The following is a 27,496-nucleotide window of genomic DNA, read 5'->3' on the forward strand; positions in this document are numbered from 1 at the left end:
GAGAAGTTTACAGATAATAGACAGATTTACTGAGATTTCTCTTCAGTTTTTACCTTCTATTCAGTAACATTTTCACCCTCATAAAAAGGACATGGGCACTATCTGTTATATGCTCTAAATCAACCAGTAATACCAAACCAAAATACAACATTCTTCCAGTAACATCTGTCATATGTCATGGAATGACAACCATGAACATATCAAAGCAATGTTCAGGACATGAGAATAAGGCTTGTAAGGTGATGATGTCAGAATGATCTCTGATAAAAAGTCCTTATAGTCCCTGTTATCCTAATCAGATGATGGACTATGGCCTCTGAACTAACCAGAACTTTGTCCTCTCTTCTCCTATTACATTGTTTTGTGTTTCTCCAGCTGTAATTCAGATAAAGCTGATGGAGTTGTGGAGGTTACCTGTCTTCTGCTGCTCTGCTGCTGATCCACTGTCTCAGTTGCTATAGAGACAAGCTCTGGAAGCCATGGAGGAGCATGAGAGAGAAGCCACCCCCAGGCTCTCCACTGGTGGGCTCTGGCAGGGCCGTTCTCAGCACGTACTGAGAGAGTCAGGTTCGGTCTCTGAAGGTGAGGAAGAGTCAGCAGGTGCTAACCCAGTGACGCAAGAGGGGGACTTGCACACACAGTACATTGCTATTCAAAGAAATTCCAGGTACTACAGATCCATGAGGCTGCCAAACAGAGGGAAAAGAAAGACTTCGAGAGAGGCAATGCACGTGCAGCATGCTACAGGTGAGTACTGACCCAAACAGCATTATGCTTCTTTTTCCAGTGAGATTAGGAGCTAGAGGAGTCAATAGAACAGAAGGACAGGAAGATAGAAAGCAACTCAGTTGTCAGCACATAACAGAACACCCCTGCCCTACAGCACAGTGGGCAAACGAGTGCCATCCTTCTTTTTTCAGCTTGGAAATGTAAAATGGCTGGATGTTTAAAGACATTTCATGACAGAGAATCTAAACATATGTGGGACTCTGCACTGCCACCCCTCTGCTCTGTAAGAGAAAAATAACTTAGAGAAAGACGTGAAGCTGTCAATGAAGCAGAGACTTTAGCATACAGAAATGAATGTTCAAAAGTACAGAAAACAGTCAGCAAAACCAGAGGAAATTGCAGTGGCTCCTTCTGAGGGACGAACAAGACTTCTGTGAAAGTCCAGTTACTGCTACTTTGCACTGAAGAGCTGTAAGAAAGACCTAGGGTCCCTTTAAACAAGGAGGCTGAAACAACAGGAGCACCATCCAGAACATATATGCATTCAGCCATGGCTTCAGTAAAAAAGGAATGAGTTGGCTTTCCCTGAGTATGAATAGTACAGAGCATTACTGCAAGGCCAGGCTGGAACCAGGCATCTTTCAGGTGCCAGAGCTGGAACCTTGTCTGAGCAGCTGTCTGTGAAAGAAGCAAGAGAAAGATAGGAGAAATGAAGAGAGTGCCAGGAAATGAGCTACTGCAACACACTGAGAAGCACTGGAAACAGGGCTGCATGAAGGAAATCAAAGTGGTTTTAATCTAAGTCCAAAATGACAGAGACCTGGAACTGGGAACGTAGAAAATGCCCTTTGCTTCCATCTCCCACATGCTTTGAGAAACTGAATTTTAAAACTCCTTCACAGCAAAGTTACCTTATTCTATTTTCAGATTATAATCTAACAGAATCAATGCTCTGGACTATGAACTTTGGATAGCTGTATGAATCAAGATGATACACCACTGCTTATGTTCCACTGCTGTGCAAACCACTGAAAGCTATTGCTTTGTTATGTAGCAGTAAAGCTACCTCTTCAGCTCCTGAAAGTAGATCAAGTTCCTTAAGAAAAAACAGACATCCTCCACCCCACAAATAAAAGGGCTGTGAGAAATGTCCCCAAGAAAATAGGTGTGTCCTGCCTGCCTCACCAAGGGAGCCATGCTATTTCAGTATAAAGGTCCATTCAACCCTTTGGCATGGACAGAAGGAAAATTCCCTCCTTTCTCCAAGTTTCCAAGCAGACAGCAGCAAAGAACTCCTGTTTAATATTCTGCTACTGTTGTAACGAAGTTTGTGGATAAACTGAGTGTTGCGTATGCCAGAGCAGAGCTGCGCTCCACCCTGTGGGTGCAGACAGGACCAGAGCAGAGCCACCCTCTCCCCACCTCCCAGAGCACTGCTGCAGAGCTAGCACAGCACAGACCCGCCCTCCCTCCCGTTCCTGGGTGTCACAGCGTCCCCACAGCTGCCGAGGAGGTCCTCACCCCTGTGATCTGCAACTGGCAGTGCAGCAGCACCAGCACTGAAGGACTCACCTTCTTCACAGGCCTGCAGCACCATGGCATCAGGATGTTGGCAGAGGAGGACATCCCTTGTGTCTTACCCAGTGTCATTGAACAAGGACAAGCCAAGAGAAGGGCTTCTCTCTTAGCGACTCATTAGAGCATCCACAATGCTGACCTGTGCTTCTGTGCCACTCCCCTCCCTGTATTACCACTACTGAAACAGGACTGGTTCCAAACAGGGCTTTTCCTTCCATGCCTGCAACTGTTCAGCAAGCCACACTGGGGAATGTGTCTCTTCTCCAGTCTGTACAGCACCACCTGGGCTAGGAGCAATAGTTCTTTCTCTGAGGCAACTGTAGCAAGTCCTCCTCAGACCTACAGCCTTTAAATTCAGCTAGGATTGTGTAAGCAGCATTGCTGCTCTCTCTCTTTACTTCCCTGAATCCATTCCCCCTCCTGAAACTGGACAGTGGGTGCTTCTAAACCAGCCTCATTTAAACTTCTGACAGCATTTGCTGACATGCATGGAAGCAGGGGATGGGTGAGCTATTTTATGTTGCCTTCCAACCCATTTGAACAGCAGCTATCCAAGAATGTGACTCAGGCTCAAATGGTAACCTGTTCTCATTTTGCTTAGCGAACAGCTGGAGGGGAGGAGAGGGGAAGGCAAGAAGACAGGAAGAGACAGAAAAGACAGAGTAGGATACACAATGAGAAAAAGAAAGACTCAAGAAATGAGATCACAGAAAAGCCATTTAAAATTATCTAAATGCAACTTGGGGAAGGCTGCCGTATAGGCACCCTTTGCACCAGTCCAGCTTTGGCTTATAGCCTAGGAGCTGTAAAACATAATAGCTGCTTTTCTTTAACTGGAAAAAGAATTGTTGGGTTGCTTTGTTTTTTTTAAGCAATCTTCTTTGACAGAAGGATAAAGTGTTTAAACTACTCAAAGTGAATAATGCAAACTACTATTTCATAAGGCCTTGGCTCTATTTTAGGAAGTCTTAAAACTCTGGATGTCATCCCTTCCCTCTGAAAATTTATTTAAAAGGTGCATCAGAGCCCTGCTTCAGTCAGAGCACTGACCTGACTGTGCTATCACCAGTGTGAAAGATAAACAGAATTATGACTTAGACCAAAATATTTCTAATAAAAAACAGCAAGGCCATTTATCAACAAGCCTCAAACAATAGGAGATTTCATTTGAAAAGTGAGATGCATCCTCTCCTACCAGCTATTGCAGTAGTAAGCCTTGTACTTAATGCAACTTTGACTCCCTGTGAAAGGAGCAGTGGTTCATCTGAGGGAAATGGAGAAGTAATTAAAAGTAAAGCTCCTCTCTCGTCAAATCTAACCTTGATTTATCTAGTAAATTGAACATCTTCCGAATGAAAATGCAGTAAAGCAGAGCAGTAATGAAGCCTTGATTTGGCAAACCAAATATTGGCATGCACAGGCACACACAGCTGAACATTTTCTGCCTAAATCACTTGTTGGGACCCAGCCTGCAGTGTGAGAGTGCTACTCCTGTTCATAAGAGGTGATACCCTAAATCCAACTTCACCTTTTCTCAGCTGCATTTGCATTATACAAGTGGATGACACTTCAATCTTGTTTGAAAATCAAAGCTAAAATGTGACCACCTTTGTATCTTGTGGTTTTCCTGTTGCCTTTGGTGTCAGCAAACCACAACACACAGTAAAGGTAAATTAGGAAAATTACTGTTTTAACACCCTCTTGGCTTTCTCTTATATCACAGGTTCACTCAAAAACTATGAGCCCATCAAAGAGCCTCTGAATGTTTTACCACATAAGGGATCACGATCTCCAGCAAACTCTGATCCAGCAATGTTAGATGAATTATTGATCCAAAGGTAAGGAGGTTCCCATGCAGGGTATTCCCCATGCCTTCCCTGAAAACTAGTCAGTGGTGTCAGAGTGAGAATGCTTCTTTTGGGAAGGACAGTTGGACTAAGCTGTAGCTCTGATCCATGCCTTCTCACCTTGACTTGTGGTGCTGCTTTCAGTCTTAATGACTTATACAGCAGAGTTATTAGCACGGTGGTAAAAGGGTCTTATCAATGTGGGTTTGGGGAAGACAGTGAAGGAAAGAGGGGGAACAAGAAAACAGCGGGGAAGATGGAAAAAAGGGAAATGTTATGCAGGATCATCCTGCAGTGTTAGCAAACTGGGCAGACTGCCTTAAGCAGTTTGTTGAAAATAAGGAGAGCCTGTGGGCATTCCGTTATGGAACATCCCAGCATGAGGGTAATCCCATTCTCGGCCTTCATGGAGAGCTCTTCTGAAGCCTGTTACACAATCCTGCATGGAAAACAGGATTTTATAGCTGAAGAAGTAGCTATATTTTCTAAAATATCCAGACTTTTTGTTTGCTTTTTACTTTAAAGAACTGATAAGCAATAGAGGCTTTCAGTAAGGTAGTCCTTTTTGGCTTAAATCCCTCAACAACAAAGGTCCAGCAGAAGACCCTGGTCCCATAACTCAGAAATTTACATAAATCCCATAAATCTGCCCTCACTCCTGCTCTCTTGCCACTGTAGCCAGGCAGAGAAAGGAGCAGCTACCTATCCCTACATTTTCAAATATAATTGAGGTTTTCTCCCAAACTCATTCTCCAACTACTCACCTCCTGTGTGTACAACTGGGAGATAGTCCCTCCTTCTACTGTAGATCAAGCTGGAAGCAGTGAGCACTTGTCCTCTAAGGATGAATGCATCCTGCTGCACCGTCTGGTCCTAATTACTGAGACCAGCTGTGTTGGGGTAATAGAGAGTGCTTTCCCAGGCACCTTTCCCTGTGGAGAGGACTCCAACACAACCATTTGAGCCAAATGTCAAGTTGGATTTAAATAAATTAATTGCCTTGGCTAAAATTGATTGCCCCTTGGCCGTAAACTGAGCATATGAAACTAGACACCCACAGCCAGCTGCAATGTCAAACCTATCTGTCTTCCTTTCCTTGGGGCATAATCATCACTGTCAGTCTGACATCCTGACACTGGCACTTAGGCAGCTCTGAAATGTGCAATTTCTGATTCTCCCTGGAGCTGGAAACAATGAGCCTGCGCTAGGAGTTAGTTGTACCCAAGATGCTGCTGTGCACAGAACCTGTCAGGTCAGTACAGGTTCTAAGTCATGTCTGCTATAAGCAGGCAGTCCTGCTGAGTGGCATGTCTTGAAACTGAGCACAGAGATCTAACAGAGAATGAGACCCAAGTTCCAGCTCAAATTCAACCCACGTCCTTCTTCCTTCTCCAAAAGATCAGTTGTAATTTATAGGAGAATCATTAGAAATCTGCATGGGAAAGCATGCAAGAGCCTAAAAAATGCCATTATTTGTAGTAATCAATAGTATCTCACTTCTATTTGGAAAAAGTGGCATTGTGCAGATAATACATTTAAAATATTATTGCTGGTCTCAAGAAATACATTTGATTTCTCCCCAAAAGAATAAATCTGGTGCCTGCCAGCTGACCATTCTTCTGAAAGCAGAAGCTAGCAGAAGAGACAGTACAGGCACCTCTGACCAGGACTGGGAAGATCCATGACATTCTCAGGAGTGGATCACCACAGTCCTGAGGGCAAGTAGGCCAACAGTGCTGCATCTCTTCACATTCAGAAGCATGCTACAGGAGCCATATAAATACTAGGGCTGGACAGTCACAACCCCTTCTCCTTGCATGAAGATAATCAGCAGGTCTGACACAAATGGATTCTTCACAGGCAAGGATGTCATTTCACATATAGCCATGCTACATAATTCAGGGCAGGAAGTAAACACAGCTGGGGAACATAGTGAAGAGCTCAGGAAAAGAAATTGTCATCTGCATTGTACTCAGATGGGATTTTGATTTGAATCTACATGTCTTTCAAAGCCCTGAGAATAGCAGAGTAATTCACTGATCTCACAACATTGATGTCTGAACACAAGATGTCCTCAAACATTATTGCTGGTGTTCCAAACTCTGGATGGCCATGGGCCATCCATAAGATACTTCCTAAGAGAATTTTTATGCCTAACTATGCTCAAATTATATTTTTTCCCCATGACACTTCTCTTACATGTTCTCCAGCTTCCCCTAAGCACTCTAGAGTTCTCCACAACATTCCATGGCTTCCTCTCAGTCTTGCCCATTGTACAAAGGTCCAAACCCCTTCAATGACAAGCCACCTCCCAACAACTCAGTTGACTTGCCCTGACCATATCAGTGCTGAGCTTCTAGCACAACTTCTGCTTCCCAGAGTAACCAGAGCCAAAGCCCTGGGAGGAGCTGCACTCATAAAAAGCTGCTCTTTCACGCTGGGATCAGTCCTTCCAGCTCCAGTGTGGCTGCAGCTATGCAGAGATCATAGAAAGCTGTCACAGAAGATACATTGGAAGAGAAAGGCAGTGTGAAATTTCACTTTGCGAAGCTCATGGAGGCCATTGGTCTACCAGTGCAGAGCAAACGATTTCTTTAGGCTGCTTATGAAACCTCCAATTCAGATAAACAAGGACCATCTAAAAACCCTTTGATCACATTTGATTTGAGCTCAAAGAATAGAAGTACTCCAACAATGAATACAAATAGTCACCTCTGGCAGCAAGAGGGAATCTAGCTTGTTTGAATTCCTGCAAACACGTGTATTAGAGAGAAGCAGAACACATGTGAAATAGCACAGCACTCTGAAGGGTGCTCATGTGAGTGTGGGTGAACATCCCCTAGCCCAGCACTCTCGGTCCTGGGCAGCAGAGGGCACTGCTTTTATAGCCTGATTTAACCAGAAGAGCAGGAAAAACCTCTGGAGAGTCCAGGACCCGGATTGCAAAAGGATTTATACCATATTTGAGCAAGTTTCCTTCTATTTATGAAATACATTTCTTAAAGTTACCTCCTCTTTATGCTGCCAATGGTGCTTCAATTTGCAAGTGGTGAAGTCATGAATAGCTGGTGCAAGCACCTATTGACCAAGTCTTTAAATTTTGTTGCTCTACAACAAATTTTTGTTCTTTCAGAGATAGATAAACAGATTTTTTTCCTATCCCTCTTTTTGTGCCATCTGCATCCTGAAAAGTCTATTTGCAGGGAGAAGTATTTTAAAAACCAATACATTTTCAGTAAAAATAGCCACTGCAGGTATTAAAATGTCATTACTGTGAAAATCTCATATTTCACAGGATAACACAGAATAACAAGCAATAACATACACAATTCTAATAAAGCATCCTTCCAGCATATAGCCAATGCAGATCCCAATCCCAGTCTGCTCACCTATACCACCCATTCTCTGCTTGCCAGGTTTTTCAGCCCACTCATATTTTCATTACTGTGCAAGGTCTAGGCTTTGCCCTGCAGGTCTCCCAATCTGATCTGCTTCATCTGGACATGCCCTGACCCCCAAGTTCTCCATCAATCTCTTTGTTTCACTCCTTTTCTATCAGCTTCAATTTGTAATTCCTCACACAATTTCCTCAGCCTACTACTTACCAGACACATTCTTCTCACTTTCCCACTTGTGGCTCATATCTCAGTGTCCTTTTGGTCGACAGGCTTTTCACCATTGGGCTCCTTATACAATCTTAGTAACCCTCCCCTCCTCCTAGCTCCAGTGCCAAATTTTACAGTCTTTTCCTATCCACCATTTCCTGAAGTATCCAGCTGTGGATACTTCATAGCAGTCCCCTGGTCCAGAAGTAGACCTCTTCCTCGCCATGCTTGAGTCTTGCTCCTTCTGTTTTTCAGTCAAGTGAATTTCTCATCATGCTGATCACAGAAATGGCCCTTATTCACAGTGCCTAGATCTGGACCAGGCAGCTTTTACAGCTACAGTATCAGAAATTCTCTCAACCCTCAGCACAACACACATTCTCTCCATGGGCAGGAGCTCAGGAATTTTAGGTGCTAAAATTTAAGTCTAAAATTTGTGTGCATTGTGGACAGTGGAAAAGGGCCTATAATTCTATGGATTTTCATGAATGTGGAGAAGATAAAACCCTTGCAACCCCAAAACATCATTTTGCATATCAACAGAAAGCAAAGTTTCTTGAAGGAGAAAACAACAGGGATCCAATAATATTTTCCTAAGTCTAATAAATAGTTAATTTTTTTAATATATAAAAGAAACCTTGTCTCTGGCAGATGGTCAGTAAGTAAAAGGATAACCCTGATGATTATGAGCATCTAAATGTTAGAGGCACATAAAGATCTCAGGAACGGAATTTCTGAACATTTTTAGTTATTGGTAAGGCTGCCAACAGATATAACTAAGGTGTTTTGATGAAAGCTTAAGGAGCCTCAGAAGAGCAGATATGTTCCTAGGCTTTAGGATCTAAAAATACTAGGGATGAGAATTTCTGCCTGTCTACCATTAAAAAGTCAAAAATCAGGAACAGAAAGTGCCCAGACATACTGATTACCAAAATCACTGTTAAAATATCCACATGAACAGAGGGAAGCTGAATGAAACTGAGGTATGAAAAAGTCCTTGACTAGGTATAACATTCAAATCTATTAGTAACTTCACACTTCTCAATAATTTGGCTAGCTCAGATTTTAAAATTGCTTCTTACCTCATCTTGTGGCCTTTCGTGGTGTGAAACTCCCACTGACTAGAAGAGTTTGGGGAATTTTTCATGAATAAGATCTGCTGGGCTGCCTCTTCTCTTTTTAGTTTCTAGAAGAGGAGATATAATTTCTAAAAATTGCTATAAGACAACATTTAGAAAATGCATTTAAATTTCATTTGAAAACAAGCTCTTTGCATGGCTTTATTCTGAGGATTGTTTTTGATTTGAAATACACATAATAAATCTTAATTCAAATGATTACTCATTTTTCAAAATTACTAGTGCCTGAAAATACAAACCAAGATTGGGAATTCATCCCTCAAGCGTAACTTAAATGAGATAATTGCAATAAACTAATTATAAACTCTCATCAATCATCACATTCTTAACACAACATGGACCAGGTCACCCAGTATTTCAAATCTTTTCAACAGCAGCACAGCGAAGCTGGAAACAGTCTGCAACAACACAAACCCTTCTTTGCAGAATATCTGCAAGCTCAAACCCCTTCCCTGTGTCCACAGGGAGCTGAACCATGATCATGCCCCATGTCCATAGAGCATGGCCACCAAGGATCATTTCCAGTGCCTTTATGCTTGCAGACCCTAAGAGTTCCAGAGAAAAAACTGGGATTTGGTCTGTTGGGGCATTGCATGGCTTCTGTCACCAACAAGAGCAGAGGTCACACAGTGCTGCACGAGAATTATTATGAGGCTTTAATGCATATCGTTATAGTAGTCAGATTCTTTCTTCCCCCCTACAACTAGACAAGGAATTTTAGGATTAATTAAAGGAATTGTGGTGAGAAAACTGGTTTGTCATCATGAGTTCGTACTGATTTTGGTAACTGGGGAAAAACTCTTTAGGCTCTGGATCAAATTGCTTGTTGTTACAGTGAGAGAAAAAAGTACAACCTCCTCTAAACTCCTACCTCGTGTTTAAGATCAGGTGGAGTAGAAACCTCTCCAGGCCTGAGCCTGCCATTTCACAGCAGTGAAAAATTATCCAGGGTGGCACTGCCATGGTCTTGACATCTATCTGCACGTCTGCCACTTCTGCTTTGCTGGCACTCACCTTGAGCTCACTCTGTAGTGAGACAATGCACACATAGATCTAGTTCAACCAAAAAAAGAGAATCATTTTCCAAGAGTTTAGCTGCCCAGACTTGCTTACTGTGAATGGGATAAGCTTGAGTGAGTGCTGGCATAAAAGCAGAGGTAGATATTTGCCTCAGGGAGTTGAGTGAAAAAAAAAAGTAGAATTGAGCAGCTATATCAGCTTAAATTACATACAAAATCCTAACAATTGTGGAAATAGGGAGGCATCTTATAGCTATTCTATTTCATAGAAATACTTCTGTATTGACTGACTTAAAGTAGTATCTGGTGCATAGGGCATTTAGCATGTTCAAGAACCTTTCTGAGTGACCAGAGAAAGCAGAGCAGCTCCAGGAAGAGAGTGACGTGCCCGGGAACAGGCAGTAACATGTGAGATGCAAGGGAATAATACATCTCTGACTCTGACCTGGATCCCCCAGCCCCAGCATGAAGATCCCAGTCACCAGACCATTCTGACAGAATCACTTGTTTGCCTGCCTTTAGTTTTTGTGTCAAACTTTAAAAGCTTTCTGTTTTGTCCCCACACAGAAAAGCAAGACTCAGAAAATCCCAGCAGATTTTGTAGGACAGAAATATCTCCTTCTTGCTAAATATAATTTTTTTGTACCAGTCCCATGAGTACTGGGAACACTCTGTCACCTCAGTTAGGGGTAAAAGAATTTCTCAGTATTTCTTGTTTTGTTTATGGATATTCTCTGTTCCAAGAATAAAACTGGGAAGGAAGGAAGAATAACATATTTGAAAGATCAAATTACAATTAAAAAAGAAACAGTCCTAAAGGAAGGAAAAATAGAGTTCACTGGTCATTGCTATGCAGTGTAACAGCTCTCTGAGACACAGAAACACAAGCTGGGCCTGCCATGGCTGCAGGGGATATTTCACTTCTAGCTGGTGTTTCACCTCTTCAAAGCTTCCACTGGGTTTATTATCATTATTGTTTTCTGTGATATTTTCAAGTTTTCATCTCAGACCAAAAGTAAAATTATGTTGGAAAAAGTGAAAGAGAAGGGAAGACAGGCAGGATCAAATTACCAGTTACGGGATCATAAGAAGATGCTTTCTATTTCTGAATGTTTTTCATAGCATGACCCAGACATTTTTCTAAGAAGAAATTTTAATTTCAAACAGATTTAACCCTTGAAAGTGAAGCAATGTGAGGGGTTAGGAATCTGTTAAACTCTTAAAGCATACTTCTGAAAGATTTGTATTTTTTTTAGTTAATACATCCAAAAGTTATATTTAGATATACATTCATTCTAGTAGTGTCAGTTAAGAGCTTATACACTGATTTCACTTTGCATACTAAAGAGAACTCCTCACTGCTCTTGGTCCTTCCCTTGAGAAAACAGTAAACAGCATATCTAATTTTCCAGATTTCAAGGTAATGAAGAGGCTCCCTTTTTCTAAGAAAGTTTTTAAAAGCCTATCCACTTTCTAAAACCCTTGACAATATTCTTGCCCTGGCAGCAAGCCACCAAAAAATGAGCTTCAGATAGTTGCTGCTGCTTTGTCCCTTCCACAAGGTTTTGGCCACCCCCACACTCACCTGGCTGCCCAACCCGGTAATGCCCAGTGTTTAATGGCTGATAATGCATACTGACCATCTGTCCAGTGACAATGTCAGCCTCAGCTCTCAGGCTCTCATCCTCCTCTGTAAGTACAGCACAGGCTCCAGCTCTCACCCTCACCCTGGTATTTCCTTTCAGTTGCCTGATTCTTCTGACCTCATGGTCAGGGACTGCACAAAGACCACACTTGCAGCCCTCTCTGAGCCCTCAATGACATTTCCAGCTGTTTTCCTTTCCCATTCTGCTTCTTAATGACTTAACAACTGAGCTCTCCTGTGTGCCACATCTAGATCTAGTTCACATAAGCTGAAGGAGTTTCTCTGGACGTATCATCACGTGCTGATTAAAAGCTATCCTCACATTTCATTTAGCAAAACCAATATAAAAATGATAAAAAGGAAGCCATTTTACACATACAGACTAACACAAGGATTCTATGTTGTTGCATAAATTACTTTATCACATACAGAAAAAAATCATGGTAATTTATGCAACAGGGAGAGAGCAAGCACAAGGAATAGCAGAGCATTATTTCTCTGTTAACTCCTCAGTTGCAACATGGTGCAGATGACTTTTTTTTTTCCTGAGGGTTACTAACGTGTGGTGAAGAGCTGCACCCAACCTGTCCCCAACCACTTGAACTGATGCAAGGATGTAACCGTACTCTGGAGCTCAAGAGAATTTATCCCTGAGGCAGAAAAACAATTACCTAAACGAAGACAGATATAGATTACTGAGTACTAAGATACTTACTTCCTAAACGAGGGAATATATCCTTATGGAAGTAGCGACGCTAAGGAATGGGAGATGAGGGAAATGACCGAGCGGGTGCGAAGCCCGGCCGGAGAAGGAGAGGCGAATAGCAGCCAATCCTGTGGGGTAATCAAGAGTGCGCTTCCCGGCAGGAGGGATTAGGCTGAGTTTCCCAGTTACATTCCTCCATCTCAGGGTTTCACTCCTGGAGAAGAAATACACCATATGCACCAGATCTGGAAGCAGTTCAGGAGAACCCCCCTCTGCCACCCCCTTTCCTCCCTCAAAGCCGGCGCCATCCACACATAAGCAGAGAGGTGCAGGGGATGGGGGGCAGCGCTGCGCCCCAGGGCTGAGGGACGGGAGGTCAGTGCCGGGGCAGGACCCCGTCCCGGTGTGGGGTGGCCGTGCATGGAGAAGAGGGGCTGTGGCATGAAGTGGGACGGGGTGTGTGGGTGCTCGCTGGGGGAGGGTGCCTTGCTGGGGAGGGAGGGAACGGAGGAAAGGGCTTCCCTGCCTCGAGGGAAGAAGCCCCTCTGGAGGAGCTGAGGGGGATGGAGGTAGGGGAGCCTGTGAAGGTGGGGGGGCCTCTGGGGCAGGGATTGCTGCCTTTTGGCGGGGCCCGTGGGGAGGAGGGAGCCAGCCTCCCGGCGGAGGAGGGACCTGCGCTGGAGGGGAACCGGGGGCTGAGGAGGTCTCTGCGGGCAGGAGTACCGGGACCGGGGTGGGGGGCTCTGAGAGGGGAGCTTGGGGAGGAGGGGAACGTCACGACACCTGAGGGGTCTGCGGCGGCTCGGAAAATATTTTGGTGGCGTTGAGAGGGTCTGCAGGGGGGCTCTGAGAAGCTCTGGGGGAACTCAGGGGTCAGGCGGGAGCTCTGAGATCTCCGAGGAACAGGGGCTGAGAACTGCCGGGCTTCGAGGTGTTTCGGGAGGGTTTTGGGGAAGGCTGAGGGAGCTCCGCCGGCATTTGGCAGAACTCCGTGGAGCCTCGGACGAAATCTGGGAACGAGGAGAGAGGCTGCAAGGGGCTAGGGAGGCTCTGAGGGGCTGGTGGAAGACCGCGGGAAGGTCAGAGGGGATCTTGAGGGGGGTCTCTGAGGGGAAAATCTGTGGAGAGGCTTTGAGGAGAATCTGAGGGGAGGCTCTGAGAGGATTTTGATGGAGAGCCCTTGGGGATGCCTGACGGAAGGTCTGAGGGGAGGCTCTGAGGGGATTTGAGGAGGCTGTCTAGAGATTTTAGGGGAGAGCCATGGGGACGCTTTGGGAGAAGTGGGTGTCTGAGGAGAGACTCTGAGGAGACCAGAGAGGCTCTCAGGAGGCTTGGAGGCTCAGAGGGGGGGCGGGCTGCGGGGGCGCCCCGGGGGCGGCCGCAAGTCCCCTCTCCCTCCCGTGTAGGCTGCTGCCTTCCTACCCCCGTTACCGTGGAAACCTCCCGGGCTCCCCCAGCCCCGCACCGCCGCCGCCGCTGCCGCCGGAGCTGCTGGGCAGCCGCCTGCCGCCACCGGCCATGGAGCTACTGGCCGCGGCCCTCAGCGCCGCCTGCGCCTTCGACCAGGACGGCTCGCCGGGACAGCTCACCAGGTGAGGGGGGTGCTGAGGGCGGGGGGCGCGGGCGCGCGTAGGGGCCGCTCTCCCGCCGCTGTCCCGCCACTGTTCTGAAGGCGCCTCCGTCTCTCCGCAGGCCCCCCCCCGCCGCTGAGGAGACCCCTGCCGCCGGCACGGCCGCGGCACCGCCCGCACACCCCATGACGGCCGACTCCTGGAGGAACCTCATCGAGCACATCGGTAAGGAGCCGTCCCCATCGCGGGATGTCCGGCCGCCGCTGCGGCCTCTCACAACTTCGCCGCTTCTCCCGCTCCCCGCACCGACGGGGGCACAGCAGCCCCTAGAGGTGCCCTCAGCCCGGCCGGACTGCACCTGCCGGCCCCCTGAACCCCCGAACCCAGAGCTAAAGCCAAGCGGTGACAGATGGGGGGAGTTAAGGGCGGGGTAAGGGCTTGTGCTGCAGGTCCCCAACTCCCTGTTCTTGCTGGGAACCCTCTCACCGTCATTACCGTGGCTTTTTGAGGTCTTTGGGGGCATCAGGTTTGCACGTTACCCAGCAGTGGATTAATGCTATCGCAGAACAGCCTAACCTTGTTCATAAATAGTGATTATTCTTGTCATTACGAAACAATTAATCATTAAGACTACCCCAGACTTTCTACTAAAATATGATTTTGCATACTCCAGAGGGCATAAGACTAAAGTACTTTTCTCACCCATCCTGTTGGACATTGGTTGTATGCACCAGGTTCTGCATCTAACAGCCACTGGCATAGCACTTTCAACACAAGAATAAGTTATTTTATCCTTTGTGGTCTCTAAAAGGGCAAAGTTGAAGTTATCTGGGTGACTATGGAGGAGAGGACTGTTAAGCATTTGCTCCTATGGTATTTTCTTTTCTTTTTTATCTTTATCTTTCTGGGATGGGGAGAGACCTCCACAGGTTGTTTCTTGCTTTCCCACATCAGAATTGTGACATTCCTCAGAGGAATTTCATCAACAGCAAAGCTAAATCCCATCCTGAGGCAGGTTTTATGAGAAGCTTTGTTTTTAAACAATCCTGCTCAGTTTCAGGAAATAGAATCAACATACTTGAATCTAGAGGGCAGGAATGCAGCACTTAGCATGGGAAAATCGAACATATAACTCACAAGCAGCAATGCAAACCTCCCTGGCAGAAATGAGAAGGCTTCTTAGGCTGTCTCTGCTGTTTGGTGTCAGGCTGTGGCATGCAGGCTGATTCTTGGTACACCTGATGCCTCTGGCAGAATGCTGGAGAAGGAGGCTGATGTGAAACCAGCAGCCTGCCAGCATCTGTCAGACAAACCAGCTGAGTTTGGGGCCTCTTGAAGGAAAGCGGTGAACAATTTGTGTGAGTGTTGCCAGATCTGTTACCTGGTTTTGGCTGTGTAGATACTAACCTACCAAGGGAGCTGTGTCAAAACACTGTCAGTTTACTGGGACTGCACACCTCAGAGGTGAGATAAAAATACTAAAACCAGCAGGAGTTCAGATCAACCCAGTTGCTATTTTCATATATATTTTTATGTGCTGTGTATCAGTGGGAAGCTGTGCAAAACTCTGCACACATCAGTGTAACTGCAAGTCTGTTGCACCTCTGTGGAGCAGACTGGGTTTTGACAATCTGAGGTGTTATGTTTATCCCCACCAAAGATGTTACATCAAATGGCTGGAGCTCACTCATTCCTTCCTTCCCTCCTGAGACATTAGTGGACTCTTTGCCTGAAACTGGAGCAGAGAATTCCAGAGAAAACCTCTCTGGGCCTCCTGGGATTTTACATAGCTTTCAATGCAATAACGTTTACTTTAAGAGCGCTGCTAACTCTCTAAGGCAGGGATTTCCACAATTAGTAACTAGTTTTTCAATTCCCTTCCCAGGTTTTAAGAGAGCTGGCAAGGGAGATTGTGACAGCAAAATTAAATGGAATAAACAAAAAGGGAAATGTCTGTTATGTACTATAAAAATTATGTAAACACGCCTTATGAAGATCAGTCTTAAACACTTAAGTCAAGAGATAACACCAAACTCATTGTCTGACCACAGGGTTAACCGTTAGCCAGGCCACAGTAGGGACAGCTGGGACATTAAGCAATGAAGGGTGCTTATGCAGGTCTCTGACATTTTGTACTTGCTCCCTTACTAAATGTAAACATTTACTAAATAATTATATCATCTGAGTCACATTCAGCTATTGATCTCAGCTTTTTTTATACACATTCTGTAAGTTCCTACATGTATTGTTGCCTATCCACATGTCAAAACCTTGTTTCTTGACCTTGCATCTGTTACCCCTCCTGTGCTGTGATCATCTCCTCTTCCATCTGGACAAGGCCTTGGCATAGCTTCTCTCCCTCTCTCTTATCTACATAATTTTCCTACCCATTGTAACCTCTTTACCAACATATGGGTAGACCCTTAGTACCAAGACAGCAGGGACATCTTTTATCCTTGCTAGCACACCCTCCTTATTTCTTCCTACCCTTCTGCCTACACATTTACCTGTCTTTTGTCTTTCTTCTGTACCACCTTTCTGCTTTCTCCTCATGTTACTGTCTTAGAGTTGGTAGAGCTTCAACCAATCTCTCTTGCTATCATTTCCAATTGAATTCTGATGGTGGATGCTTTCCATCAGTCAGATCTTTCCACGCCTGTATTTGCTTTGCCTGCCACTGACAGCTCCATAGCTCTTACCTGGTCAGTCAGAGAACCTGGAAACAAAACCAGCTTTCATTATCTAGGTCTTATTTCCTTAAAGGCAAGAGACAAATAGTCTTGGGGATCTTTTAAAAAGAGCTGCTCTTCAGATTTGCACAAGGAACCCTAAATCCCCCTTACACAAAGCATCCTCTGACTTTGCAAGGCAGAGTCAGCAGCACAACATGGCTGTATACCTGCGGTCAAACACTGCAAGTGTAATTATCTCCAATTTGAGTAAAATAGATTATGCTTCAGTTTCCCAGCGTGTTTTCCCTTGAGTCAAGCACTGCCCACGCTGCTGCAGGATGTTGCTTCCCAGCTTCTCCTGCTCTCTATGGGGCAAAAAGAACCCAGAGCCCTCGAGCACAGGCTGGCCATACAGATCAGTACCACCAAAAGCAGCTCCAATTCAGCAGGCTCTCTGCTACATACTGAAGGAGCACTTCCACCCTGCTACAGCCTCAGCACCCTCCCTGATGGTGAAAAACAGCCTGAAATGCTTAGGAAAGCCAGATAAACCTAGTTGACGCAGAGAGAAATTACATAAGTGGCAGCAGCATGCAAAACTTCAGGGGAAGTCTCCTCTGCTCAGCACTGTGTAGGAAGCTAACAGAAGACTCTATGGTTTCCTAGGCACAGCTACCCTTACTGCTATTTTAATCTGGTGTTGAACATCTTTCCAGGAAGAACAGATAACAGGACACACTCGCAGACTGCAGTAATGCTGTGCTTATTCCTGAACCTTTCCCCAGCATATTTCTTATATAGTTTTAGCACTGACTGGTACAGAGCCTCATTGAAACTGGTCCAGAGATTTAATAGGCAGCAACATCTCCATTTCTGCCCACCTTAGACAAACTTTTAATCCCATTGTCTCTCACCTTATTACACACAGAATGTCAGATCAAATATCATGAATACATGTGACCAGATAAATTTTAACCCCTAATGATTCAGACAAAATAAATTATTTAGCATGTTTTTTTTAACATCAAAGGCTTTTCTCTTTATTCATTCATGTTACACTGCTATTCAAGTATAAACCAAGAGAGATAATGTAAATTGTGCTTCTTCAATTTCATTAAGGGAGGAAAGTGACTCAGTGTGCTCATACTCTCCTGCCTTTACATGTCTTCTAAATTACATTTTATATTGAAGCAATTAAAATTCTGGGTCCTACAGATGGTTCAGAAAGAAAAATGGGACAGTTTGAAAGCCCTCAGAGAGACAAAGGATGCTCTAAAGATTGGCAGTGAACTTCAGGATTCCTACCTTTTCTGTGCTTTCAGTTGATACCGGAGTGGAGGCAAATCCAGTGCAATTTCATCTTCTCCTGAAGTTAGTAATTGAAACTTGGAAGACACCTGGTGTCATTGATGTGCTGCCCCATAGTGTGAACTCAGAGCCTGCTCCTTAGTGCTGTAGCAAATAGATACCTTTTGGATATTAATTTTGTATCTTCAAGCATCATAGAAACTAAGAAGGAAAACAGCAGGATATTAAGCAACATGTCCAAGGCTAACTACGAAGTCCATACCAAAACAAACCTAGTAACTGTAGCTAGTTGTCCCAAAGCTTCACCTGTCCAATGCCCTTAACAGCAGCTCAGTGCTTCCTCATTAAGGATTTTTGTGGCCATCAAATTGCTCCTTTTAAAGTCATTTCAATGTGTGCAGTATGACTTCCAGACACACACTTAAACATAGACATCAACCTATATAACTTGTAACATAGTACTATAACTGAGAAAATCAAGGTTTAAAAGACATTTAAAAGCCTGACAAATCAGTTCTTTTATGTCTTCTGAGTGATGATGGATTAATCTGACTGTGTTACTAAATGTTTTGTGAGAGCAGATTTTTAACAACACTTTAGATTTAGAAATGGCCTTCCATTTATAGCTTCCACTTCTGGCTGAAGTAGGAATACCATAACAGGCTTTTCACTCTGCATGGAAGGGACATCTCTCACCTCTGCTGAGGTGAACTAAAGCAAAGCAATTGTCCTTTCCCACAGTAGTTTTCTACTATCTTGTTCAGTTGTAGCCTCTCAGACCTGCTATGTTCCTTCCTAGGGCTTTTGTACCAGGAATACCGAGACAAATCTACGCGCGAAGAGATTGAAACCAGGCGATTGCAAGATTCACAGACAGACCCTGAGGAGACTTCACCCAGTGAGGAAACCCCATCTGAAGCAGAACACACAAGTACAACTGAAAACAAAGCTCCACCACAAATTAATTTGCTGAGAAATTCCAACTCCAGGTTCAACTTATGGCAGGATCTTCCTGAGGTCCAGAACAGTGGTGTCCTCAGCATCCTCCAACCAGATGAGATCAAGCTGCAGGAGGTAATGAAGGAGTATTAAGAATATTTCTTAACTGTGTTGCTGCTTAAAAAATGGAGATTGAATTAGGCGAAATGATCAAGATTTAAAAACTAAAAGCTTCACAGCAGTCACAGACAAGCCTTGCCCTGTTGAGTACTTTCTGAGTTGCACTGGTTAATGTACCACTCACTGTTTGTTGTGAAACTGCAGACATTGTTCTGTATGCTACTGCTGCTGGATGTTTCTGTAGCAAAAGGAACTTCTTTTCCCTTTTCTGATTCAGTGTTAGGAGCAATTTACAAAGAAGAGGGATATTTAGGAGGTTTTTACAAAAGAGCCTTCGGTTCCAGTGCACATTAATCCGTTTCCAAATTAACTATCAGGACACATAACTTTCCACCAGAAATCTTAAAAGAATTCAACCATTAACTGTAAGGCTTTGAATATCTGACATAGTAGAACTAGAAGAGATAGAGACTGATAAACATCCTTATATTTAATTGTTGTTACTTGGAGTCTATTGCAAACAGTAAAAAATAATGACAGGTATATTTGCATTTAGCTATGCAGTGCAGTGACATCACTATTTTAGAGCCATGTGCTGTGACTTACAGGACTATACTGAAAGGAGTAGGTGGGGGTAGCTGTCACAAGTGATGACAACATCAGTTGCACCACAATTTACAACTGGTTGCTATTTTGGGTATCATGGGGAGTGTGAGTGTTCTTTGTCACTGCGTAGCACTGCATTTATAGCCAGCAGTGGAGAGGGCAAACCCTGTTAATTTGTGGTTTGCCTTGTGGTACAAGGCTCTATCCCACAAGTCCAGCTGTACTCGTGCACCAGGATTGCCTCTGATGAGATGGTGGGATGGGTGTGGCAGTGTATCTGCTTAGCCCTGGCCCATGGGATTGTACCCAAAGTGCTGAAGAACATCTCGAGGTGTAAGCAGTCCCTCCTAAGTTCAGTTAGACTTCCATAATCCACACTGATGAGCACCTTGTGCACACAGTGCCAGTCCTGGCTAGGGCTGGAACTTGACTGTCACACTGGAAAGTTCATCTTGTGTACCCCAAGGGCTGTGTTATTCACACCCTTAGTGGAGCAGACTGGTGTTTATATACAGTAGTTTGGGCTAGCAAGCACAGGCTGTTAGTGTATCAGGGTTAGGGCTGAAGGTGAATGAAATTATTTGTTTTTTCTCCATGTTCTTCTTCTGCATTGGTTATTTGGATTTGTTCTGTTTACCTGGCAAAACACGGTACTTCCAAGTGCCAGCATGACAAACACAATCTGGCATCTGAAAAATTACAGGCTTTTATTTGTATTTTTGCTTCAAAATGAAGAATTTTTATGGAGAAATACTTTGCTTAAAAGTGTACATTATAGATTTCAAAACTTGTCATTTCTCTTGAGTTACATTTGTTACCTGTATGTGCTTTTGGGGAAAAAAATCTCGGTGCTGCTAAACCCCAATATTAACTGTGCTCAATTTTCTTCTTTCTGTTAAAATAACCAGAGAAATAAAGCAGTTGGAGAATGGGACAGTGCTGTTGTAAAGAAGTGCTGTGCCTTCTCCACTGTTAATTTATCAGACCTGAAATTTTTTTTCTGCTCGTCCTGGGATTAGCACACTAAGAGATTATAAAATTGCTCCAAACCAGAAAGCTGTGAAATTGGTTGAACATTGAACAGATAGAGTGGAGAATTTGCTTTGTGAGGAGAATCAAGGTCAGAAAACAAGGAGGGCTGGAAAAATCACTGAAGCTATTGAAGAGATGATGTTGAATTCAGCCTTGCTATAAGCAAGCACTACTTGCTTCTGCAGTTCTGGAGCTCTATTCATGTTGGATGTGAACTGTGAGAGTGAACTGTACATGAGGGCTTAATTTGGTAAATGTAAAATGTTCAGCTTCATAAAGGAGAATTGGAGAAGTTTTCCTGAAGTACAGGACAGCAGAAATTCTGAAGTAAATATCTTAAGGACAAAACTGTATTTTCTGACCCATTTTATCTTCAAAGCTGTAAATAAACACAGGGACTAGAAAAGCTTGCATGTCTTCAGCCAGGAAAGGTGGAGCAAGAGTATTATTTTGATCATAGGGAGAAATACTGGTACACAAATGGAAAGAAAGTTGAACACCCTGCTTCATAGCTGAGGAAGGGAACGCCACCATAGCTATGACAGAGGAGGGCTTAAACAGTCAGAGAAAAAGTTGGTTATCTGAAATAATCTTCAAAGTGAAAGAAGCTAGAACAGGAAGAGAAGTCTGGTGTTCATTAGTGGCAATGATGGAAAATTACTGAGCAGCTTATCAATGCAAGATTAAAAAAAAGTTTTTCAAGCATCAAAACAAGAAACTTGACTGGAAGAGCAGTGGATGCTTGAAAAATGTTGTGGAAAGTGATTTTTTTTATTGTCCCTATTGGAGCAAACAAGACAGATATTTTCCCTATGGATTTCATTATTTCTTTAGCATAGCCTGCATTCTGGACCTGCCCTTGCAGGTCTGACACCCTCCACTATAGTAAACAGCAAACACAAATTCTACAGTCAGACTTGGCAGAAAAAAATCCTGACTTGGAGTCTCTGAAAAGCTGCAGTGCAAAATGATTGGAGGTGTCAATCTCCAGGATACCTGGAAGGGACAGGCTATCCTAACACATCTTGTATATCTTTGCCTATTTCCACCTCTCTAACTTATCAATAAAAAGGTACAGGTAAAGCTGTAAAAGTTACATTTAGGACTAAGTCAGTCACACAGAAAGAGAGAAGTTCTCTCACAGGTTCACCTAGTGCCTGAGTAAAGCTTCTGGGAGAAGCTGAGCTGATACTCCTCCACTTTTCTCATTAGGAATCTGGCCTTGAAAAAAATCCAGTGTTCTCTTATTTCTTAAACACTGTTCCATGTTCACCATGTTCACCACTAAGTTCATCTTTATAGACACCCTTTGCTCTGTCTCCCTACTGGGGGCTGTGCAGGCTCCTGTGGTGCAGGAAACCACTTGTTGGACTGAGGTGCCCACTGGGAACGTTTCCTAGGCTGCCAACCCTGCAAAGAGCTGAAATGTCACTTATGTGATGCACAGTGATATTTCCAGGAAAAGGCCAAAACTGATCAGTGAAAAAATCCAAATAATTTCTTTAAAGAGAAAAAACAGCCAACAACCAAGCTATAAGACAGGACCCCAGTTAATTTAGAGTGTATTTCTCTATGTACACATCCCAAAAACCACTGCATGTACCTGTGGCTCCATATGATCTCCTCAACTTTAGCTGTGCCCCAGCAGCCACTGAGAACCAGTCCCTGAGTTCTGACACCTGCACTGCCTGGCCAGCTCCCCCCTTGGCAGGGTGCAGCAGAGGAGCTGTGGGAACAAGGGGAGCATTGAAGCAGCTTTAGATTCAAGGGAGCAAAACTTTCACTGAACTACCAATTGCCTCTCTTAGTATTGGCAGCATGGGCCATGGGCCCCAGGACAAGGAACCCAAGGTACCCCTTCATCAAGAGATGCCTGAAGGATCTAACAGCATTGTGTTGAACCTCTGTGAGAATCTTCAGTTAATCTTACTTCAACTAATGGATTCAGTAGTTGTGTAAATAAACACCTTTTGTATCTACCTCTGAACAGAGACAAGAGATACCCCAGAGAGTAAGGGATCTCTGAGTGGTAATAGTGGAATGACCCTTGCAGCACTTGCAGTAGGTAGAAGACTTTATATCTACATCTCATTAAACTGATTTTTATCTCTGAACGAAACCATCAATTTGCCTTTCCATTTCCACAGACCACATCCTTGGCCTGAGGAAACCAGGCTTTGCTCCAGGGTTTTCTCTTCTAACAGGATAAGCAAAGGCTGAAATTTGGAGATTATTTATGATTTCTAGTAGTAGTTAGGCACTACTATATCTTGTCCTGTTCTGTTGTGAATTGGGGCAGAAAAGTGTATGGCCAGGGCTGACCAGGGAGTCTCACTTGGACAGTAACAGCTGTATTTCCTCTAGGTCAGGGCTGATGGTTGTGGGAGGAAGACTTCCCCAACTAACTCACTGTCTCCTCACAAAACATGTGGCCAAATGCATTGTGGGCTTACCTCTCCCCGCAGCCTGGGCCTGCAGGGTGGCTGCAAGGTCCATGGCTGTGCAGCACAGATGTTCTCATTAATGCCCAGTGTATCTCTCTGTAGAAGTAGAAGGTACCTGCTGACTTCCTTCCTTGGGATTTTCCCCCAGGCCATGTTTGAGCTGGTTACTTCAGAAGCATCGTATTACAAGAGTCTGAATCTGCTGGTGTCTCACTTCATGGAGAATGAGCGTCTGAAAAAGATCTTACACCAGTCTGAGGCACACATCCTCTTCTCCAACGTGCTGGATGTCATGGCTGTCAGTGAGCGGTAAGTTGGCTGCTGAGTGGCACTGAAAGCAGCAGTTTTAGGTAACTGCAGTTGTGGAGGGATGGAGGAGCTGACCTCTCCTGGGAATTGCCTGGGACAGATAGGTCACAATTAATATGGGTGCTGGCTTTGTCATTTAGCTTCCTCTTGGACCTCGAGCAGCGAGTGGAAGAGAACATTGTGATCTCGGACGTGTGTGATATTGTCTACCAGCACACAGTTAATCATTTCTCTGTGTACATCACCTATGTCTCCAACCAGACCTACCAGGAGAGAACCTACAAGCAGCTTCTGTAAGTTCTAGCACTTGTTGCTGCACTATTTTGCAAAATTTTGCAGGCTACAGATTTAGCCGTAATTTTGGTATTTATAAGAAAAGGCTAGATAGCACAGGAATGGGGTTTCCCACTTCATGATTTCTCACTGCATCTGTAAAAAGAAAACACAGTTAAAGGCTTTATAGTAAGGATTGGTTGATGCAGGTAACATGGCAAGTAAACTCAAAGCCAGCATTTCTCAACTGCAGGAAATATTTATGGTGCATGCAGGGCCATGTACATGCTTGTGTAATGCATGTATTTTTAACCTGCAAGTAGAGGCAAGAGATGGAAGGCCAAGAATATAATACAGATCTCTGATGAGAACAACAGCCACTGCTTTTCCCAACCTTCTCAGCAAGGCATTTGATTTTTTCCGATTTCATAGCTATTCTTTTTCAGAACAACAGGATTTTCTTAAAAGAAGAAAAAAAATTTATAAGCTATTTTCTTCACATTCTACTGTTATACACACAGATCTAGGCCTGAGGATATAATCCAACATATTTTTGTAGTATTTTTCAAGTGTAGCAAGTCTTTTGGTCCAGTAGGAATTCTCTGATACAAGCTCAAAACAACGAGTGCCCTACAAGCTTGTCTTTGAGAGGAGGAGAATCAATTTTTCTCTAGTTACAATGTCCTGGATTCTTTTAGGACAGCCCATTGCACATGCTGCAGTGTATTTTCTCCTATAGCATCAGCTGGTTCAGGCAAGTGTAACAATGTTTAGTCCTTTCCTTTCTCTGCTCTCTAACTTTTGAAGAAAAAAATATTTTAAGGGGCCTTTATTGAGCTTGGCCTGCTGTTCTCTCCAAAAAGAGGGTACCACAGGGTATCCTTCAGTCAGAGGTGAGCAATCCAGCTGCAGAAAGAATTTGCCTACAGCCATTATCTAAACACTTAGAAGCAAAGCAGCAATAGGCTGAGTTACTTGAGCTTGAAAGGGACCTGTTGGAAATGAGGCATTCCTAAATGTGAATTCAGAGGGCAGCATTTTTGTCTGCAGGAATACATAAAGCATGTTGAAAAGAACTGACTCCCTTCCCCAGGCTCCCAGCTAGCACAGGAATTTTGCAACACTTGGCTGAACTCAAAGCCTGATGTGTGTCACAGTTTGCCCCATTTGACTGTTCCTCAGACACATGCAGTTCCATTCTGCCGTGAGTCACCCTGTCAGACAGGTACCTGCTGCAGCAAGAAGGAACACTCCTTCTTTCACATGTTGTAAGGAACACACAGTACAGACAGGTTTTGCACAGTTAGCAACCCCTTTGCATCCATGCTGTTTCCAGGACTAGCCAGGCCTCCAGCAGCACAAGCCTTGCTCAGGTTCACTCAGTCCATGGCTGCCAGGAAGCTTTGTCTGCCTGTGGCAGCCAGGACCACTCTGCTCTGCACAGCTGTGTCTGTGGCCGACCTGTGCCCTCATCTCCTGCAAACATCACCAGGGAAGGCCCAGGCATGGCCCCTGCCCTTCTCAGGCCAGATTATGATTTCCATCCTCCAGCTAAGCATCAAGGAATATTCAAGCTTGAGCTACTTTGTCTTGTTCTTATGACTGTGTGAATTTCACCTTATCACAGAGTTCCAACTGTGTAAAAATATATAATTATGCCTCTGACTCATTTACTTGGACACATACCCCATTCACATACACCTACACACGCAGTGTATGCTGCTGAGCTAGATATGAACACATGTGAGCACTGCCGTGGCTTGTACATTAGAAGTCTATTTTTTCCCTCCCCCAACACTATTTATAGCTTTAGATTTAAACTAAAATACACCCAAAGGCATTCAGTCCCCTCCTTCCCTCTTCTCTCCTATTGGGAGAGACCAGGCAGATGCTGTCTCTGGGACCAAGCTGCTTTGGGATCACCAGCCATATGCCAGAGTCCCAGGCAGGGTGGCACTCAAAGTTCTCAGCTTCTCTATCTCTCCTCTCAGCCAGGACAAACCAGCCTTTCGAGAAGTGATCTCACAGCTGGAGCTGGATCCCAAGTGCAAAGGCCTGTCCTTTTCTTCCTTCCTGATTCTGCCCTTTCAAAGAATCACTCGACTCAAGCTGCTGGTGCAGGTAGAGTTTTGCTCTTCTCTCTCTCACAAAGGACTTCTGGATCACTTCTGGAATTTTCCTTTCCAGCAGCTGTGAATGGGGCTTAGATACAGCCACAATCGACCCTAGAGCTGGATGAAGCCTTTCCATAAAGTCAGACATTCACCACAACTATGGAAAAAGGATTTCAATCCCTCAGAGTCCATCCCTGAATTAGTTTTGAATTTGCCAGATAGCTTTTACTGGGTGAAAGAGTTGAGGAGGAACTTTGTCAAGCTGCCAGAAGGGGTAGCAGCAGTCCATTAATCCAGCTGCCTGACAGTCAGGATGGTGACACACACATGCAGAGCAGCTGGATGACACAGGGATGCTACACCACGATGGCTTGGACCAGTCAGCCAGTGCTTTGCCGCCTTATCTAAACACTGCTGGAGAATATGCTTCTAGGCATGAGGAAACAGCTGAGTCCTGAATGGTCTTATCCCACTGGGATTACCAATAATGCTGTCTGTTAGTGCTAGCTCTAGTTATTTATTAATTTATTTTTATAAAATAAGAATCTACCTGTTATATTTCTCTTTGATATAAGGTCAGATGGGAAGAGGTTTTAATGAGAAAGGGGAACTAAGAGGTGAGAGTCCCTGTACTGTGTCACTTTTGCTGTAATTAGGCTGATGGCCAGAAGTAATTTGTAGGTTAGCAAACTTTGCCTTTCTGTGCTCTCACGTTGGGATCAGCATTAACACAGCCTTTTCTCCCCTGCAGAATATTTTGAAGAAAGTGGAAGAGAAATCTGACAGGGAATCCACTGCCCTGGATGCACATAAAGAACTGGAAACAGTAAGTTTGAATTAGTTAATGGAGGGCCATTAAGATTAAATCACCATGCTCATTTCACACACACACACACACACCCCTGAAAAAATCACCTGCAGACTACATTCTATCTGGGAGTGGTTTCTTCGAATTCTGCCACTGTGTTTCAAGAGGATTTTTTTTTCCTAAAGTCTGAAGGATGGACTAGTCTACTTGCACTTAGATGTCAGTGACAACAAATCCCTTGCTAACAATAGATATATGTGTCTGCCATAGGAAAGGGCAGAAGATGGTTTCCTTTAGAGTCTCCAAGAACACAAAAGGGTTTTCAGACACCTGAAGGTGATGGATCTGACAGAGAGTGTGTGCACAGTACAACTGTGTCAGGCTCCCCCAACACAGCACACTTTTTCTTCTGACCTAGAATAACAGCTTCCTAATGAAGTACACAAGCCAGCTTTTAGCCCTCTTCCCTGAAGCTGGTAGGTAGGTGTGGTGTTCAGTTGTGCTAGTTACTGATGCGTACAAAACCCCACGAAGGCAGTGGGATGTTTCCCATCTGAGCTGCTCCTGATATGGTTTGACAGGATAGTGCCAAATCTGAATGGTCTAGATATAGCTGGCAGCTACATGGGCTGGGACAATGTTTCAACCCTTCTCCATCAGAAGCTTGGAACATCTCCTGACTTTTGCAGTTCAACACAAGTATTTGAAGTTGGAAACTGTGCTAGAACATCAGCCTGAGGATGGGCCTGCAGTCTCTGACCGAAGCACTAGAACAGAACAGGCTCTTGGATTTGCCCTGAACCAGTATAGGAGGTGTATGCTTGGAGATCACTAGGGATAAAGACGGGGACTTTATGAATTAAGGATGTTCTGCACTGAGTTAGTATTTGCAGAATCCCTCTTGACATGTCTGGTAGCCAATTATTTTTCCATTAGTCAGTAGCCTGAGGAAGACTCTTTCTGTAGCATGCAGATGACTATAGCTGCTAATGGAAAACTGCTGGGTTTGTATTCAGTCATCAGTGACTTACA

General features: G+C 44.3%; 2 protein-coding genes across 7 annotated transcripts in view; one reads left to right on the forward strand and one right to left on the reverse strand.

Annotated features, from left to right (window-relative positions):
- NEU2 (neuraminidase 2) overlaps nt 1-14,120 on the reverse strand; it is a 37,681-nt gene extending 23,561 nt beyond the window's left edge. The window contains exons 1-3 of one of the 2 annotated variants that reach the window (XM_030954598.1): nt 13,858-14,120; nt 12,278-12,482; nt 8,842-8,945 (exon numbers count right to left, since the gene is read on the reverse strand). The gene's annotated coding sequence lies outside the window, so the exon portion shown is untranslated. Of the gene's footprint in view, nt 1-4,918; nt 4,976-8,841; nt 8,946-12,277; nt 12,483-13,857 lie in introns of those variants that run through there. The other variant, XM_030954601.1, reaches the window with a different exon arrangement.
- Nucleotides 4,084-27,496, forward strand: part of NGEF (neuronal guanine nucleotide exchange factor) — a 33,681-nt gene continuing 10,268 nt past the window's right edge. The window contains exons 1-8 of one of the 5 annotated variants that reach the window (XM_030954593.1): nt 4,084-4,145; nt 13,675-13,860; nt 13,961-14,064; nt 18,619-18,893; nt 23,109-23,269; nt 23,410-23,562; nt 25,534-25,663; nt 26,408-26,482. In XM_030954593.1, the coding sequence (XP_030810453.1) occupies nt 4,120-4,145; nt 13,675-13,860; nt 13,961-14,064; nt 18,619-18,893; nt 23,109-23,269; nt 23,410-23,562; nt 25,534-25,663; nt 26,408-26,482 (1,110 nt within the window). In that variant the 5' untranslated portion in view covers nt 4,084-4,119. Of the gene's footprint in view, nt 4,146-12,443; nt 12,644-12,796; nt 12,838-12,941; nt 12,972-13,038; nt 13,100-13,674; nt 13,861-13,960; nt 14,065-18,618; nt 18,894-23,108; nt 23,270-23,409; nt 23,563-25,533; nt 25,664-26,407; nt 26,483-27,496 lie in introns of those variants that run through there. The other 4 variants (XM_030954594.1, XM_030954596.1, XM_030954597.1 and 1 more) reach the window with 4 other exon arrangements.

Source organism: Camarhynchus parvulus, chromosome 9 (genome assembly GCF_901933205.1).
Source record: "Camarhynchus parvulus chromosome 9, STF_HiC, whole genome shotgun sequence".
Taxonomy (NCBI): Eukaryota; Metazoa; Chordata; class Aves; order Passeriformes; family Thraupidae; genus Camarhynchus; species Camarhynchus parvulus.